Below are 15600 nucleotides of genomic sequence, written 5' to 3' on the forward strand. Positions count from 1 at the left end.
TGAGGCTCGGGACTGGCCTGTGCTGCTGGGACTCCCGGGCGGTGCGTGCCTGCAGTGCTCCTTGCCAGGAGGCAGTGAAAAGGTTGGGGACACGAGACGAGGTGTTTATTGGGGGGTCTCTTCTGGGGGAACCTGGTGGCAGTGTCCTATTCCATAATGTTGAACTGAGGTCTGTGGGGGGCAGTGAAAAAATGCCACAAGGACTTCTTGGTCTCCTCCTGCCCCTCCCCTGTCACCTCCAGCCCCAAAGTACAACATAACTCACACACACACACACATACACACACACACACACACACACACACCCAAAGCAGCCTGCCCTCCTGCTCCAGACACCTCCTTTCTGGGGGAAAGGAATTCGGAGTTTGGCTTTTAAGCACCATTCCGCCTGCCCTCCATCCTTCCCAGGGGCCCAGCTTCGGGACTGGCCTTCTCGGGGTTCAGCAAATTCTGTCTCTAAGATTCAGACCCAAACGGCCGTGTTAATATCAAAGCCAGAGGGGGAGGCTTCCAGGGCCTTGGGGCAACTTGTGGGATGACTCTCCCCCCGGCTGGACTCTGCAGCGCCTGAGAAGGGGAAATGTCCAGGACCCTTGGATTGACTCCGCTTCTTGACCTTCTGCGGGCGCCGGGCTCGGGGCTCGGGGGCCGTGGGTGTCACCCAGCCCGGCTTCTCCTTGAGCAGCCTGTCGCGGTCCGGCCGCACGCTGCGCAGGAACTTGCGGAAGATGTTGGCTGTCAGGGCGAACCTGCGGCCCAGCTCCCGGGGGTGATTCCGCTCTCCTTTGGGCCCACCTGCCACCCCAGAGTCCCCCTTCTCCCCACCCTTCTCCAGTTCTGGCAAGTCCAGCCAGTTGCCCACCAGGTCCGCAAAAATGTTGTCACCTAACACCAGAGGCTGTCGGTTCCGGCCCCTGGACATCAACGTGGAGGTCCAGTCATCCGGTTCCGCGGGCTCTGGCCCCTGCTGGGCACAGCCTCCCAGCTCCCGCAGCTGCGTCCTGGGCAGAGGGGTCAGACCCTTCCCACAGACGCTCCTGTGGGGCTCAGACTTGCTGCTGCTGCCCAGGGAAGACTGCCTGGAGGGGGGCCTGGCTGCATCTCCGCCGCACTCCCATCCAGGGGTCTGGGGCTGTGTCCGGGGGCCTTCAGGGCTGTGTCCAGGGGCAGGACCCCCTCCAGAGATCTCTAGCTGTTCCAGTGCAGTCTGTACCTGCAGGAGCTTCAGTTCCTGCAGGGCCCCCATCATGCAGTTCATCTGATCCTGCAGGCCATCGCCCACCTCCTTCATGGACATCTGCGCAGGGAGAAAGCGAAAGCACAGGCCAGTGAGTCAGGGAGGGTGGGGGACAAGGGCTGTCCGTCACTGACCCTGAAGCTAGACCCACCCCCTTCCCAACACACCGCTCCAGGGACCTGGCAGCCTGTCACTGGCCCCACCTCTGTATGCAGGTCAGGGCAGATGAGGTCTGGGCAATTTGCACCCTGATCTGGCTGGCTAAAGGAATGACACTCACAGCAGCTAACTCCTTAAGGCAGACCCTGTCCTGAGCCACATATATGGAGACCTGTGTGCACAGAAGCCTGTGTATCTCTTGATCTATCATCTCCCCAACCGCTCCAGGCGGTAGTGACTGTTATTGTCCCGATTTTACAGATGAGAAAGCAGGCACATAAGTAACTTGTCAAGATACATAGATAGTAGGGGGGTGCTGAGGTCCATTTGAGGGTGCACTATGCTCTGGTGGCGGTCTGTCCTTGCTTGTCTCAGTACCATCTTTCTCTCCGGAGCCTCCTGGAGCCCACGAGGACAGGGGACAGTTTGAAGCACGAGGTATGTCACAGGAGCTGTGCTTAGTGCTCCTCTGAGCCTATGAGGTTGCTGTGCTCATTCTAATGAACCTGTCAGCCAGAGTAGGGGAGAAGTAGCTGCTTAGGGTCACTCAGCTCACAGGGTGGCACTCAGTGCAGGGATCTCACTCCTAATGCTGCCTCCTAACTGCTACCAAACTCAGCTCTGGACAGCAGGGGAGGGAGAGGGGCCGTAGAGGAAGAGGAGGAACTCAGATTCCCAGGCAGAGAGAGTGAAGGCCCAGGGTTTCCTTTCCTGGCTGTTCACATCTGCTTGACCAGGGGGCAGAGGCCGGGAAGCTCCCGCCTGTGGCCTGTGGAAGCCCCTGCCTGGCGCTTGCAGCCTGCTCCCCTTCCGGACACCTGTCCTCTCTCAGCTGCTCGAAGACTTGGCTCCAGTCTTGCCTCTTCCTGTCGTCTCAGCCCAGTTGGCTCTGCTGCCCTGGCCCGGAGTGGGGACATGGGGAGCCAGTCCCCCATCCCTTTGTGGGTATCCAAGGCCCCAGTCCCTGTGCCAGCTGGAAGGGGCTGAGAGATTGTCTTGGGTGAGGGCCGAGCTTGGAGGCTGGGGAGGGGATGCTTGGCCTGATAACATTCACCAAGTTCCCTGTCCCTGGGCCCAAGCTGCCTCAGTCTGGCCAGCTCCCTCGCCAGATCTCCTCAAGTTACAGGCAGAAAACCTCCAGTGTGCGGGGACCGTCTGTTTCTTAAGCCCCCCAGAGGCCTGCAGGGATCATCTTACCTCCCAGGCTTGTCCTAATGCACAAGCTAAGCCTATAAGGTAGAGGGGCGGAGGGGTGGGGAGGTTCTGCAGGGCTGCCTGGCTGCTGACCCCCTCAGACCTGGGGGTCAAACCGTCTTCCTGCCAATCCTGGGCTTGATGGAGGTGGGGGCTGGGCCAGGATCTGCTGAGGCAATAGCAGTAGGGGACTGACTGGCTGTCCCTGAGGCCCGCAGGCCCGGAGGCCTTTGCTGAGTACGGGATCGCCCACACTGTACCTTCCCCAGTGCTGGGCGAGGGGGAGCCGCGCTTTGCCCTGACAGCCCCGGGGCTTAGCGGACTGCATGGGAGCAGTGGCAGCAGCCAGAGACACAGTCTGCGAGGTGGCCCAGCTTACCGATGGCCTCTGGCTCCGACCTCTTTTCTCCCGACCCCTTCCTTTCAGACAGCTCAGCCACAGCTGGGAGGACAGCAGAGCCCAGTCAGTGGAGACTCTGGGTCCCCACACTCCTTCGGGTGCCTTGGGGCAATCTGCTTCTCCTCTGCTTCCCCATATCTGCCCCCTCCCTCATACCTCTTTTCTGCATCACCCCAGCCTGGAACCTCACTTTTAACTTTTCCAGCCATCCCCGTTTCTGCGCCAACGGCTGTCATTTCTGCCTCTCCATCCCCTGGAATGTTAGTGCCTCCCGGAAGAGCTTCCAGCCCCTCATCAGTCTTCCCAACATGCCCCTGATCATGGTGCTCCCACTTGGAAGCCTCTGGAGGCTCTCCACTGCCGGGAGGATAACATCCAGGTTCTTTGGTCCTATAGACGAGCCCCACTGTGCCACAATTTGGACTTCCAGCTCCGGGCACACGCCACTCCTGCCGCCTCCCCAGGCTCCCATCGGAACCCCTTGGGCAAGTTGCATCCTGCCCTCCTGCGCCTGCCCCAGCTCCTGCCTAGTTAGTGCCTGGCACTTGCCACATGTCCCCGAGACATATATCGAGTACCCCTGAATCCCTCAAATCACCTCCCCCACCGCTTGTCGCCCTCAGACAGTAACTTGCTACACAGGGAGAGTCAGGGTCATTGTCAAGGTCATTTTGCCAAGAGACACGGAGTCTGAGCTTGCAGGCTTCCTTCCAAAGGCTGAACACAGGCCAGGTCAGGGATGTGGGAGGAATGAAATGACCCCATTCAATCGCTTCCAGTGTGGAAAAATCCTTAAGAAATAATGCTGACATTTTCCAGCGAGAAGGAGTGTGCGGGTATGTCTGAAGTCAGGACTGTGCATAAAACAGAGGCCCATTTAAGTAAACAAGAGCTGAAATTATACCCCCATGGGAAAGGATTGGCTAAGATCTTGGGTTCTGGAGACAAATAGAACAGGGCCCCCATCCCAGTTCTGCCATGTAATAACTGTGACCTGGGCAGGTCATTTATTTATTTATTTATTAATGATTTATTTATTTATTATTTATACATGCACTGGGCACAGTCAGAAGCACAGGAGGGTGAGAGAATTCACCAGAGCCAGAGCGGGGAGCAGAACAGGCAGAAGGACCGAAGTACACTGCTGAGGGGAGCAGCGGGCGGCAGGAGAGGTCTGCGCGCCATGTGGGACCCTCCTCCGGTGGCCGGGGAGCAGCCGGGGATCGAACTGGCGCTGCAGGGGCTGCGGGCAGCTTCGCAACCCAGCGCTCAACCTCTGCGCCACCGGGGAGGCCCCTGGGCAGGTCATTTAAATGCTGTTTCCCAGTTTCTCCACATTTTAAATGGGAATAGAAGTTCCAGCTTCGTACACCTACTGCGCAGAGCAGATAAGGAAATGTGGGTTTATGTATGGTCCAGAGGTGAGTTTTGGCTATTACCTAAAGACTTCCTAACAACTTCTAGAACGTTTCTTCCCCAGCGAAACCTAACACATGGTAAGAACAGGATCCCATTCATCTGCATGGTCTGACACATCTCTTGTCTGTGCCTTCTCGCCCACCTCCGCCCCCATGGGGGGAGGAGAGAGAAAGGAACGGGAAGCCCCACCACCCCTTGTCCACTCTCTCAGTCCTGGGGTTCCGGTGGGAAGGCAGCTGTGAGGGGGTGGGAACAGAAGGCGGAAGAAGGAAGCTGAGTGTGGGAAACAGGGCGGGCAGGGGAAGTGGGAGCAGGAGCACCAGCGGGGTCTGGACCAGGACAGGAGCCAGCAGGACAGCTTTCCCAGCCCCAAGGGGAATGATGTCACCCCAGGAGAGACAGCCAGAGGGCAGGCTGCTGTCTCCTTAGAGCGTGGGACCTCCTAGGATCCCAGGGCTCCTCTTGCCTCAGGAACCCATCAGGGAGGAGAGCAGTGTGGGTTGGAGAGCAAAGGAGGGGCCGAATCTGAGGGAAGTCCAAGCTAGAAATGATCGCCCCTCCAATCCCAATGTTCAGGCTGCAGGGGGCCGAGTTCCTCCCAGCACAGACCTCCCAGCGCCACAGAGCCTGGGATAGGAACCCAGTCTGATCCTCAAGGGTCAGCTGAAGAAGTCACAAGAGAGCCTGTTGGCTCTGATTAGTAGTTTGAGTGGGAATGGACCTGACAGCCGCCTCCCTCTGAGAGAGACAGACAGACAGACAGACAGAACCAGCACTATTCTATCATCAAACCTAATATCCTTAATAAGCACAGCCCACAGAAAGTTTATAAGAATCTCCTGAGAAAAGCAAGGCAAGGTCTCACCCCCACCCCCCAACCCTTAGAGTTTTCTGGGCCTCAACATACTTCATTCTAAACAGTTTTCATGTCAAACGCCAGGGTCTCCTGCATGGGTTTCACCCAGCCTCTGGCTTCCCCACGAATGGCCGTGGGTTGCTTCCTGGTATTGGTCAAGAGCCCTGTGCTTGGGCCTCCTGGTGGTGTAAGGGTTGAAGTCTCACTGCTATCAGGCTATCGCCAGTCCCCAGCCAGGGAGCTACCCACATCGCGCAGCAGCCCTCTCCTGCCTCGCCCGCTGCTCCCTTCAGCAGTGTATTTCGGTCAGTCTGCCTGTTCTGTTCCCCGCTCTGTCTCTGCTGAATCCTCTCCCCCCCCCCCCCCGTACCTCTGGCCTATACCCCAGTTCTTGTATGCATAAATAAATCAATCTTTATTTTTTTCAAAAAGCCCCATGCTGTCATCTGGAGGCCTGGCCTGCAGGCATAGCTGTCACTTGACCTTGGGCAGACCTGCCAGCCTGTAGCGCTGTGGGCTGAGACTGCTGAATAACCCCCCTCATGTGGGCCGTGCTTGTCTGTCCTCTGCGTGGCCTTGTCTGGGTCCCACAGCCACTCTGGGACACTGACTGGCCATGTGGTCTTGTCGCCTTGACGGAGCAGCAACCTAGGGGTCCAAGAGGTCTGTCTTCTCCCTCGGTGTTTCCCAGCAGTCCTTCCTAGACTCCCTTCATAATTTGCACCATAACCACACACGACCTAGTCTCCTAGTTAATATTTCTCTAACGCTACCACTACCTGTTGATATAAGGAAATGTATTTGCATTGGAATAGTGTGACATGTGTATCCCCCGTCATGAGCAGACGGTAACTTCCTATGTGTGTACGTGCATCTCTCCTATCTGCAGCTTCACATAAAAGTTTTTCATCTGAGTTGGTCCCTAATGTCACCTCGACAGCAGAAACAGTGATCTTGAGGTGCTGGGGCTTGTCCGTGGGGGGACTGCGACCCCCGACCTGGCCCTGACCGCAGGCCAGCGGGCTTTAGCTGTCGCCGTACAGTCCGACTTGGCAGCCGGGAGAGTGTCGTGAGTGGGCAGGACCCAGGGCCGTGATCCTCACGTGGGGAGAAGGCGCGCAAGCAAGCCTTGGGGGGACTCCAAGACCCAGTGCGGTCCATTTCCACCCAAGGCGCTGCTTCGTGGGGTCACTGAAGCGGGAAGAGGACCCGCCTGCCGGGCCTGAAGGGAAGACGCTGCTGGGAAGCCCCGCGCCCCGGGGTGGGGGGGGGAGGGGAGGGGGGAGGTGCAGGGTCAGCTGCCCATGGACAGCACCAGCCCCTTGGCACTTGTGGGGCGCTCTGTGGCGTGGGAGGAGCAGGGCTGGGAAGGGCAACACCAGCATCCTCGGCGCCTTGCCCGAGTCCTCTTCTCGGCCCCCGAAGGATCCCACAGCTGTGTCCCCCCTTCATCCCCCTCACCCCTCTCCAGCTCGGCCACAATCCTTTGACACAGGCTCCGGCTTTGCCCATGGAGATGGCAGTGTGCCCTGCCTCGCCCCCCCACCCCATTACTCACAAGCTCCCCACACAGTGCCTTTCAGACCCTCTGGAAGCTAGGAGGGGGTTCGGGGCCGGAAGTGGGAAAAGCCCTGCTTTTGCCAAGTGGCCCATTCTCCCGCTCAGTGAATAGGGACCTTCACGGCCCCCCCCCCCCCCGCTCTTGGCTGGAACTCTCCACAGGAAGGTAAAGTAGAAACTGTGCCGAGCACTGGAGGGGGGGAGTGAGATGAGGGGAGCATGAAATGGATGAGCCAGGCTCCCCCCTGCATCATCTACTGCTGCCCCCTCCCCAGCTCCACTCCCGGGGCTCTGGCAAGAAGCTGACAGGAGAGAAGCGCCCAGTCCTGTCCTTTCGGGGCACCACCTCCTAACCTCACTGTGGCTGCACCCTCGGACCAGCTGCATTCCCCTCCATGGTTAATCAAGCTCCTCAGCCATCCAAGGGACCTCAAGAAGTTACCTTCCCATTCTCCTTTCTGGTTCTGGCTTTAAGGATCTCTTGCCTGGACTCCTGTTCCAACCTTCTCATGCATCCATCTGCCTCAGTTTCCTCCCTGCCCCCACCTCCACCCCACACCACCTCCTAGGTGCCAGGGGGGCCTTCTGAACAGATCAGACTGCAGCACAGTATCCCAGGCCCCCCGGAGTCTGCTCTCCACTGCTCCCAGCCCGAGCCCACTATTTCTCTGCATGTTTTTTATGGTCCAGCTAACTCCAGAGAGTATTCTAGTATCTCCGCTACTCAAGCTTCAAACCTCCTCCTCAATTCTGTGTCTGCTTTTTGCTCCCGTCGTTTCATTGTCTGCCTGGAATGCCCTTTTTCCCCCTGTTCATGTCCCAGTTTATCCCTCAAGGTCTAGCTCCAGTGCAACTCTTCCAAGAGGCTGCAGGGGAGCAAAATTCTGCCACCCCAAAACAGACAAGAGGCCTTTGACAAGAGGTTTCTTTCTAGGAAGGGCTATGAAGGTTGGGAGGAAGTTATTTTTGCTGTTTCTAAATTTCTGTTAGGGTTTTTTTCCAGAAGACTTAACCCCTTTATCTCTTTACAATGAACAAGGCAGAAGGGCCTTTGTTTTCCCCAGTAAACACCCTGACTTTCCTTTTTTTCCCCCAGACTCCCTTGTCTCAGCGCAGCTATGTAAGGTGGTGTCTTGAGCCAGAAGGGCAAGTTACTCAGGCATCTTGGCTCTTTCCTGGGTGAGCAGGAGGTATACATGCTGTTATTAAATTTCTATACTGCTTTTTTCCTCTTATCAGTCTGTCTAATGCTTATTTGCCTAGAGGAATCCAGAGGGGTATGGGACGATTTCCTTTGTGCCCTGACTAGGCTTTCCCTGGCCCCCCACTGGAGGTAAATTCTCCCTTCTCAAAGCACCAAACTTGCGCCTCTCCTACAGCACAACTCCTCTATTTCCCTGCTAGAAGTTTGCACACCTGTACCTCATTTCACAGATGAGGTTCAGCGTGTAAGTTCTGCAGTCAGGTGGGCTGGCTTTGAATCCCAGATCTGCTAATGCTCTATGATCTTGGTCAAGTCACTTAACCTCCCCATGTCTCATTTATAAAATGAGATAGTGTAAGTACAACTTCTTTGTATTGCTTTGGCAATTAAAGGACAGTACATTATATGCCTGGCCTATTAATAAACGATAAAACATCAAATAATGCTACTTTTATTAAAGCTCCTGTTTAACTGTGAGTTCCCTGAAGGCAGGACCCGTGTCTGTTCATACGTCTAGTGCTTTGTTACCACAGTCCTTTAACACAGTAAGAACTCTAGAACTATGTCCATCAGGCTGGCCAGCCCGTCACTAGGGTTGACCAAGCGCCCACAGCACATCAGGCCACGCGTTACGTGCTGAGGACATCCAAATCGGGAAACACTTAATGCATATTACCATTAAATCTTCACAGTGACTATATAAAGTTGATATTTTTTAAACTGCATTTAACAGATGAGAAAATCAAGTCACAGGGAGCGTAAGAAATCTGAGCTCAAGTGGACCTGACCACACATCCTAAGCTCCACATTCTTCCGACTGACCACTCCCCACTGTCTAACTAGTCCTCGTCCCCTTAGCTCTAAACATCCAAGGAGACCCTATGGAGATCCTCTGCAAAAGCTTTTTATTTGTCTCAAGAAATTTGTTCTTTTGCCCCAAGAACCAGAGACTGTTCCTACTATATCTCTTTTATCACCTACTTTGTCCTCCTTATCTTGCCTTTAAGCCTGGTCCTCCTCCATAGGTCAGAACCTTCTGAACTTGTGGCTACTGGAGCCCGCATAAGTGTCTTCTAGGAACACCAAGTTGTTCTAGGGCAACCTCCCCCAGCCTTAGAGAAGGCCCTCTGATGCTGCCCCATGCCTCAGCTAGGATGAACATTCCAAAAGATGGCCGCCATCAAACTGCCTCCTCCAGGAAGCCTTCCCAGCCTGGCTGTAGTTCAGGAGCCCCCACCACTCAGCCTTTTGTGTGCCCAATTTGCTCTACGCTGATCTGAACTCACGAAGGAAACAAATGCCCTGTGAACATCTCACATCTGCTTCTTCTGTGTGCTGCGTCTACCCCATTTGTTGGAAGCCCTCAAGGGAGCAGCAGTGTGTAAGGAACAGCTGGTCCCAGGGCCTTGTGTTGGGGCAGGGCTCCTCGTTGGGCTGGAGGGGGAAAGCGATGCGCTCCCCGCTGAGTAGTGCAGCCCCATCCCTCAGCCTGAAGAAGTGTGTCAGCTGCTGCTACTCTCCTGCCACATTTCATCCCTGAAACCCGATCCCTGGGCCTCTTCTGAGCAGGGTAGAGACAGGCCAGTTCGAGGCCGGTTCTCTAGATATCAACCTAATTGAGCCAGGATCCCCAAACTCTAAGCCTCCTACCAGTGCTCACTTTCACAATGCAAAGTTTTCACTCTGGGAAAGTAGGAGATTCTGCTATGTTGGTTTTCAGAACAAGCTCTTATCGAAATTTTCTGGGCCAAGGAGAGTGCCAAGATGCAGGAGGGAGGGCAGAACACCCTCCACAAAGATAATTTCACAACCCACTAATGTTTCTTTTCCCAGTAGGTTTATCCCACAGTGTCTGCAACAGATAATGTATCTATCCTTCTCGAAGGGAACTGAGTGCAGCAAATGCATGTAGAATTTGACCAGAATTACATCCCTGCCATTCCAGGGCACACACTAACTTAGGACCAAGCCAGGCAGCACACAGCCCTCTCCTGGGTACAGGGGAGACCCTGCCTGGGTCGAACCGTCTGCAGTGTAAGGTGCCCTGCCATCGGAAGTTCCTGCCGCTAGCTGAGTACGTGCCTTTCCCACCCCATTGCAGACCTGGGTATAAACAAGCCCGCACCCTCTATCCCAGATCCCAGACACCGCCTCTCGCTGCACTGAACCCAGTCCCCACATCTTCAGAGGAAGGCAGCCAAAGGGCTGCGCCTGGGCTAACTGAGCTCTACTTTCTCCTTCATTTCCTTTGGGAAAACCCAGGCACAAGATTTGGCGCAGGTACCCTAAGCACTGGGCTGAGGTGTCAGCGAGTGAAGGAGGCTCTAATAATCTGCCTGTCACTCTGTGCTGTCTCATCGCTGGGCAGAATGGCACTGGAGAGGGGGCGGCGCACCATGGGCGGTGGGGGGTGCAGAGCTCCCCCATCTGAGTGTCATTCTGGGCCCCAGGCCAGACATTTGGCTTCCTCTCCAAGAGAGTCAAAGGCTGAAACTGCTCAGACAAAGGGCCAAATGAAAGCTAATGGGGAGCTGGGTGACTTCAGCCTCTCCCCCTTCCTCCTCCTGGGGACTGGGGGCTCCACTCCTTGCCAGGAGAGGGTGCACATCAAGATTTGGGGCTCAGCTCTGTGCAGATTCCTATTTGCCTTTTTTATTCTCTTGGCATTCATGGACTCTGTCTTCCTCCCCTTACCACCTCCCACTTAGGGTGCTGTAAAAAATGCAAATCAGTAGGATTTTAAAATTCGAGGCCATGCCAGGAACACCCACAAACCCTCTATTAAGGCAGATCCTGAAGTGGGTGGTGTGGTCCCTGATTCCAAGCACAAAAAGAGGATTCTGAGGTTTTTCTTCTCAGCATGGGCCTTGGGCCTCAGCTATTATCTGTGATGATCATGACCTTTCTCCCTGGTATTGGGCAAATTAGTGGAAGAGGCAGAATTGTATATATCGTGAGCTGGGGCGAGTCATTCCAAACGGGCCGGGGAACGGGCAGGATGGAGGGTCTTCTCTCTGTCTCTCACCAGAGAAGCATTTCTCTGGGTAACTTTCCCACCAGTGTCGCAGCAACATGGGTTTCGGGAGGAAGTGGCCGAGAAAGGACCCCTGATGTCCTGCGGCGGGAGGGCAGGAAAGGCACAGGAGGAAGGGCTGGGAAGCAGCAGTGAGCACACCTGCACCTCCAAGCTCCCCTCCCCCAGGGCGCCTGACACAGCTGCCAGTTCCCTCCCCGACAGGAAGAGTGTAACTTTGCAGGCAGGAATGGGAGAGGCTGCCATGGAATCTGGAGAGCCACAGGCTGGCACTTCGCTGCTCCAGGCCTGCAGTTGTGAGCCTGGTGCCCCTGGCTCTGCAAAGCAAGACGAGGAGGGGAGAAAAGTGAGGCTGTGCTGAGGTGGGCGCAGGAGAGACCAACTAAAAGGGGCAAAAAGAGGCAGAGAGAAGACTCGGCGACGGGGTGGGTGGGGTGGGTGCATGTGCAAAACCTGTCTGGACTCTGGTAGCTGAAGGAGCAAGAAAGTGGCAGGTGTGTGTATGCGTGTGTGGGCGGGGGGTGAAGTGAGGGGGTGACTGTGAAGTCAGGGAGCCTCCACCCGGCCTTCCCAGAAGAACTCTCCCCGGCACGCTTCTCCGCGCACTGAACTACTCTCGGCCCCTGCGCCCCCGGACTGCGCGCTCCCCCCGCGCGCCCCAAGCCCAGACCTGACATCTGGCTGGGCCTCCGCATCCCCGCTCGCGATCTGCCAGGCGGCGCCCCTGCTCCCGCGCAGGGCCCTCCCCCGCCATTACAGCTGCCACCCCTCCCTGCTGGCAGACAAGCCCAGGCAGACAGCCGGCCAAGCCTGCCCCCGCAGCCGCGCCAGCTCTGCCAAGCCCGGCAGCGCCGAGGGCCCCCGGCGGTGCCAGCTCCCCTCGGGCGAACAGTCCCCGGCTGACCTCCTGCCCCCGGCCGGGCCCGGGCCTGCGCGCCCCTCCCCGCGTGGCGCCGGCCCCGCGCCCTCGGGGGCGCCCAGAGCAGCCCCACCAGCGGGGCGCGCGCCCCCCTTTCCGTGCGGGCGCCCAGGTCCGCTCCGTCCGCGCGTCTGTCCGCCGCGGGGGAGCCCCCTGGTCTCGCTCGGCTCGTCCGAGCGCGCTTCGCCCGGGCTGGGCTTGCGCCCTGGGTCTCGGTCACTTGCTCGTGTCTGTCTCACTCGCGCGCGCATCTTGGCCCCAAGTTTCCTGGAGGCCCCCTCGGCTCGGGACGGGACGCGCCCCGGCCCGCGCTCCCTCCTCTCTCCGGGCGCCCCTCCGCCCGCACACTGCGCGCTCCGCGGGGCCGGCCGGGGACCAGGTGCCCGTCGGGGCGCAGCGGCCCTCCCCGCCTCCGGCGCCGGCTGAGCTCTTACCAGCTCCTGCTTGAGGCGGCGCAAGTAGCAGTCCATGTCCCTGCCCGCCTGCCGCGGGCGCGCATTGGCCGGGCTCGTCTCCAGACTGAGCCCCGGGCTGCGGGCGCCGGCGCCCCCGGCAGTGCGCGCCCGCCCGGCTCGCGCCCCTGCGCCCCGCGCCCCTCGCTGCGCCGCGCGGAGCCCCAGCTCCTGGGCCGCTACTTTGAGCAGCTTCTCCCGCAGCTCCCGGCGCGCGGTCCGTGCTGGGGGCGGAGGGAAAAGTGGGACAGCCTATGAGAATTCAGGGGGGACGCCCTCAGCCAATGAGCAGAGAGGACTGGGGCGCAGGCTGGGCCCCTGCGGGTGTTTGCACCGAGCCGGGGTGGGGGGTGCCCCGGGGACACCCGGTCCCGGCCCGCGCGCCTGAGGGCACCGCGACGCCGGGCTGTGCCGACGCCCCGGCCCTGCCCACGAAAGACGCCTTGTGGGGTCACGAAGAGAAAGCCCGGTCTCGGGGGTGGGCGCCGAGGGGCCAGTCTCAAGTGGGGGGCTGAGGCCACCGTGGCAACTCCCTTTCCCAAGCAGAAAGGAAACATCCTCCAGCCCAGGAGCCGCTGGGCAGCTCTTCTGAATTCTGAAGTTTTCTGAATTTTTGAAGTCTCCCCGAAAGTGGATTGCGGCTTGCTGGTGGAGGAGCCTCCCAGCTGCCCCTCCCGGGTGATTCAGGAGCCGCCACCCCCGGGCTACGCTGGGTCACTCCAGTCCTCGAGTGTCCACCGCGGGCCCCACCCCCCCACCCCGCGAGGCTGTAGTGGGAGGAGACTGCGAGGGCTCTGCTCCGAGAACATACAGGGGCAGGGGTAAGACGAAAAGGGAAAAAATCAGATAAAGGAACATGATAATTTCAGGTCGAAATTATTCGTGAAAACATAAAACGGGAGACGGATGGGGGCTGCTTTCAACAGGGGGGCCAGGGAGTGGAGGCGGGTCTTTCTCTTCCCGTCCCCCTGCGGCGTCAGTTAGCCTAACTTTTTTTTTTTAAGATTTATTTATTTATGCATATAAGAGCTGGGGTACAGGCCAGAGATGCAGGGGGCGGGGGTGAGAGGATTCATCAGAGACAGAGCGGGGAACAGAACAGGCAGACTGACTGAAATGCACTGCTGAGGGGAGTAGCAGGTGAGACAGGAGAGGTCTGCTGTGCCATGTGGGTTGCTCCCTGGCGGGCTGGGGATTGAACTCGTGCTGCAGTGGCTGTGGATATCTTCATAGGTTGCATCTCAACACTTGCGCTACCAGGGAGGCCCCTAGTTATCCTAACTCTTGCTCTGGTGTCTTGCAGACAGTTGGGGAAGGTGGAGGGTGGACTCAAAAGATGATCAGAGTCTATTCCACTGACACAGCAGAGCACTTGAGAGTCGCACCTTCAGCCAGACCCGGGGTGGCTGGCGGAGTTGACACAGGTGGGCCCAGGTGGGCTGGGGAGGAACCGCAGGCCATAGGCGTTGGAACCTGCATCGGGGCTGCCTGCCCTCCAGGTAACAAGGCAACGTGCCACAGGACCTGGTCCGCCTGGGCGGTGTTGGAGAGCCTAAGAATAATTAGACCAATTAGCAACCTGTTGTTTCAAGGTAACTAACGGAGAAAAGTTTTCCCTGGCAGAGTTTGGGGCCTCTGACTGGGACAGGCCCCAAAGACGGAGAGATGGCAGGACAAAAGTGAGTGCAAGGCTGAGGCCCTTCCCCTCTGTGTCGGCAGAGAGGCTACATCTGCTTAGGATCTAAAGGTAAGAGAGGAAGGAGGCAGGGAGATTATGAATGAACATCTTCAGAAGTGAAGACTTGGAGGGGTCCAGTCCAGTGGCCTCCACTTAACCCCAGGTCCTCAGTTACAGTGAACCCTGCTCGCATCTTTTGGTCTTTGGGCAAAAGAGCTAGTTGCTCAGGCAACAGACAAGTGGGGTGGAGGGTGGGGTCAGAACCCAGAGAGAAGAGCTGTAGGGGGGTCAAAACCCAGCTGGAAGCCTGCATCCCTGTGGCCGCTGGCCAAAGCCAGCACCTGTGATCCCTCCCAGGTTGCTGCAGCTGGAGGGCTGCCGCCGGGCTGCCCCTTGGAGCTCAGAACCTACTCAGGCATTTCCAGTTACTGGTAGGAGAGCCTGAAATTATTACTACGTCTCTCCTGTGCTTCTCGTGGGTGGGGCCAGTGAGTCTGGCCCACAGGTCCAATGGCGTCACCACCATCACCACCACCACGCCCTGTCCCCGGGCCTCCTTGCCGTTGTGAGCCAAGATTCTTCCCCAGGAGCCCCCCTTCCGTGAGATCCCAGGAATGTTCAGAGTAGTAACCGCCCCTGAGGACTGAATTGAGGTCTCCAGCCCTACCAAATCAGTCCTGGGGGTGAATCCTCCAAGATTAGGATAGAATGGGGGGCCCTGACTGTTGACATACAGTCCACAGAGGAGCACTTACACCACCAAGGTGTTCCCCAACCTGGAGGTCCCCGTTTTGCACACTGTTAGATGGCTTGCACCCGCACACCGAGGCACTGAATAAATGTTCGTGGGTGTGTGGTTGAAATGGTCTTCAGGGCCATATTTAAGCCCAGGTTTCCCCCCCGCCCCTGAGCGCTCAGTCAGGCATCCTCTTTGGAAGTTTGGAGGGAGGCTATGCAGGCTGATCTGATCTCTTGGCCCAAACTTGGGGCGGAGTGGTGAGGTCTTTTAGGGTGTTGACTGCCCAGTATGACCTTGTGTGCAAAGGTTTTCCTCTTACTGGCCTCAGTTTCCCTTGCTTGTAGTTTAAGTCTGTGCAAGTCTAACGTGTTTATACTCCTTATAAAGCTGGACAGTGATCTGGGCAGTCAAGACCAGAGGTGTCTGTCTTAGAGGTGAAGACTGTATTGATAGCAGAGCCAGATCACACGCCATCTGGTTTAAGGTCAAGGAACAGGCAAGAAAAAAAAATCAGTGACCATAATCACAGTGCAGTTCTCCAAAGAGTCTTTTTGGACAAGCAGAGGTGCTGCTACTGGGTGGTCCCCACAGGACTTTGGAGGACAATTACTATGAAAGCCCTTATGGAGGGTCGTGGCAGCTTCCTTGTTCCCCTACCCCTGAGAAGGCCAACATAGGGTGGGGAGCTGTCACTCGCCTTGTTTCTGAAGAGGTAGTTCTGTCATCCTGGTGGAGCAGGAGGCAGGAGT

General features: G+C 57.4%; 1 protein-coding gene across 1 annotated transcript; it reads right to left on the minus strand.

The window, feature by feature from the left end:
- Positions 1-463: 463 nt before the first annotated feature.
- INKA2 (inka box actin regulator 2) lies at positions 464-12455 on the minus strand (the record flags this gene model as incomplete). Its single annotated transcript, XM_084242844.1, has 2 exons — positions 12417-12455; positions 464-1297 (listed from the first exon to the last, which is right to left on the minus strand). Exons 1-2 carry the CDS (start codon positions 12450-12452, stop codon positions 464-466), a joined length of 870 nt encoding a protein of 289 aa, XP_084098970.1. The 5' UTR covers positions 12453-12455.
- Between the last annotated feature and the right edge of the window lie 3145 nt (positions 12456-15600).

This window comes from Talpa europaea (assembly GCF_964194135.1).
Source record: "Talpa europaea genome assembly, chromosome: 9".
In the NCBI taxonomy this organism is placed as follows: domain Eukaryota; kingdom Metazoa; phylum Chordata; class Mammalia; order Eulipotyphla; family Talpidae; genus Talpa; species Talpa europaea.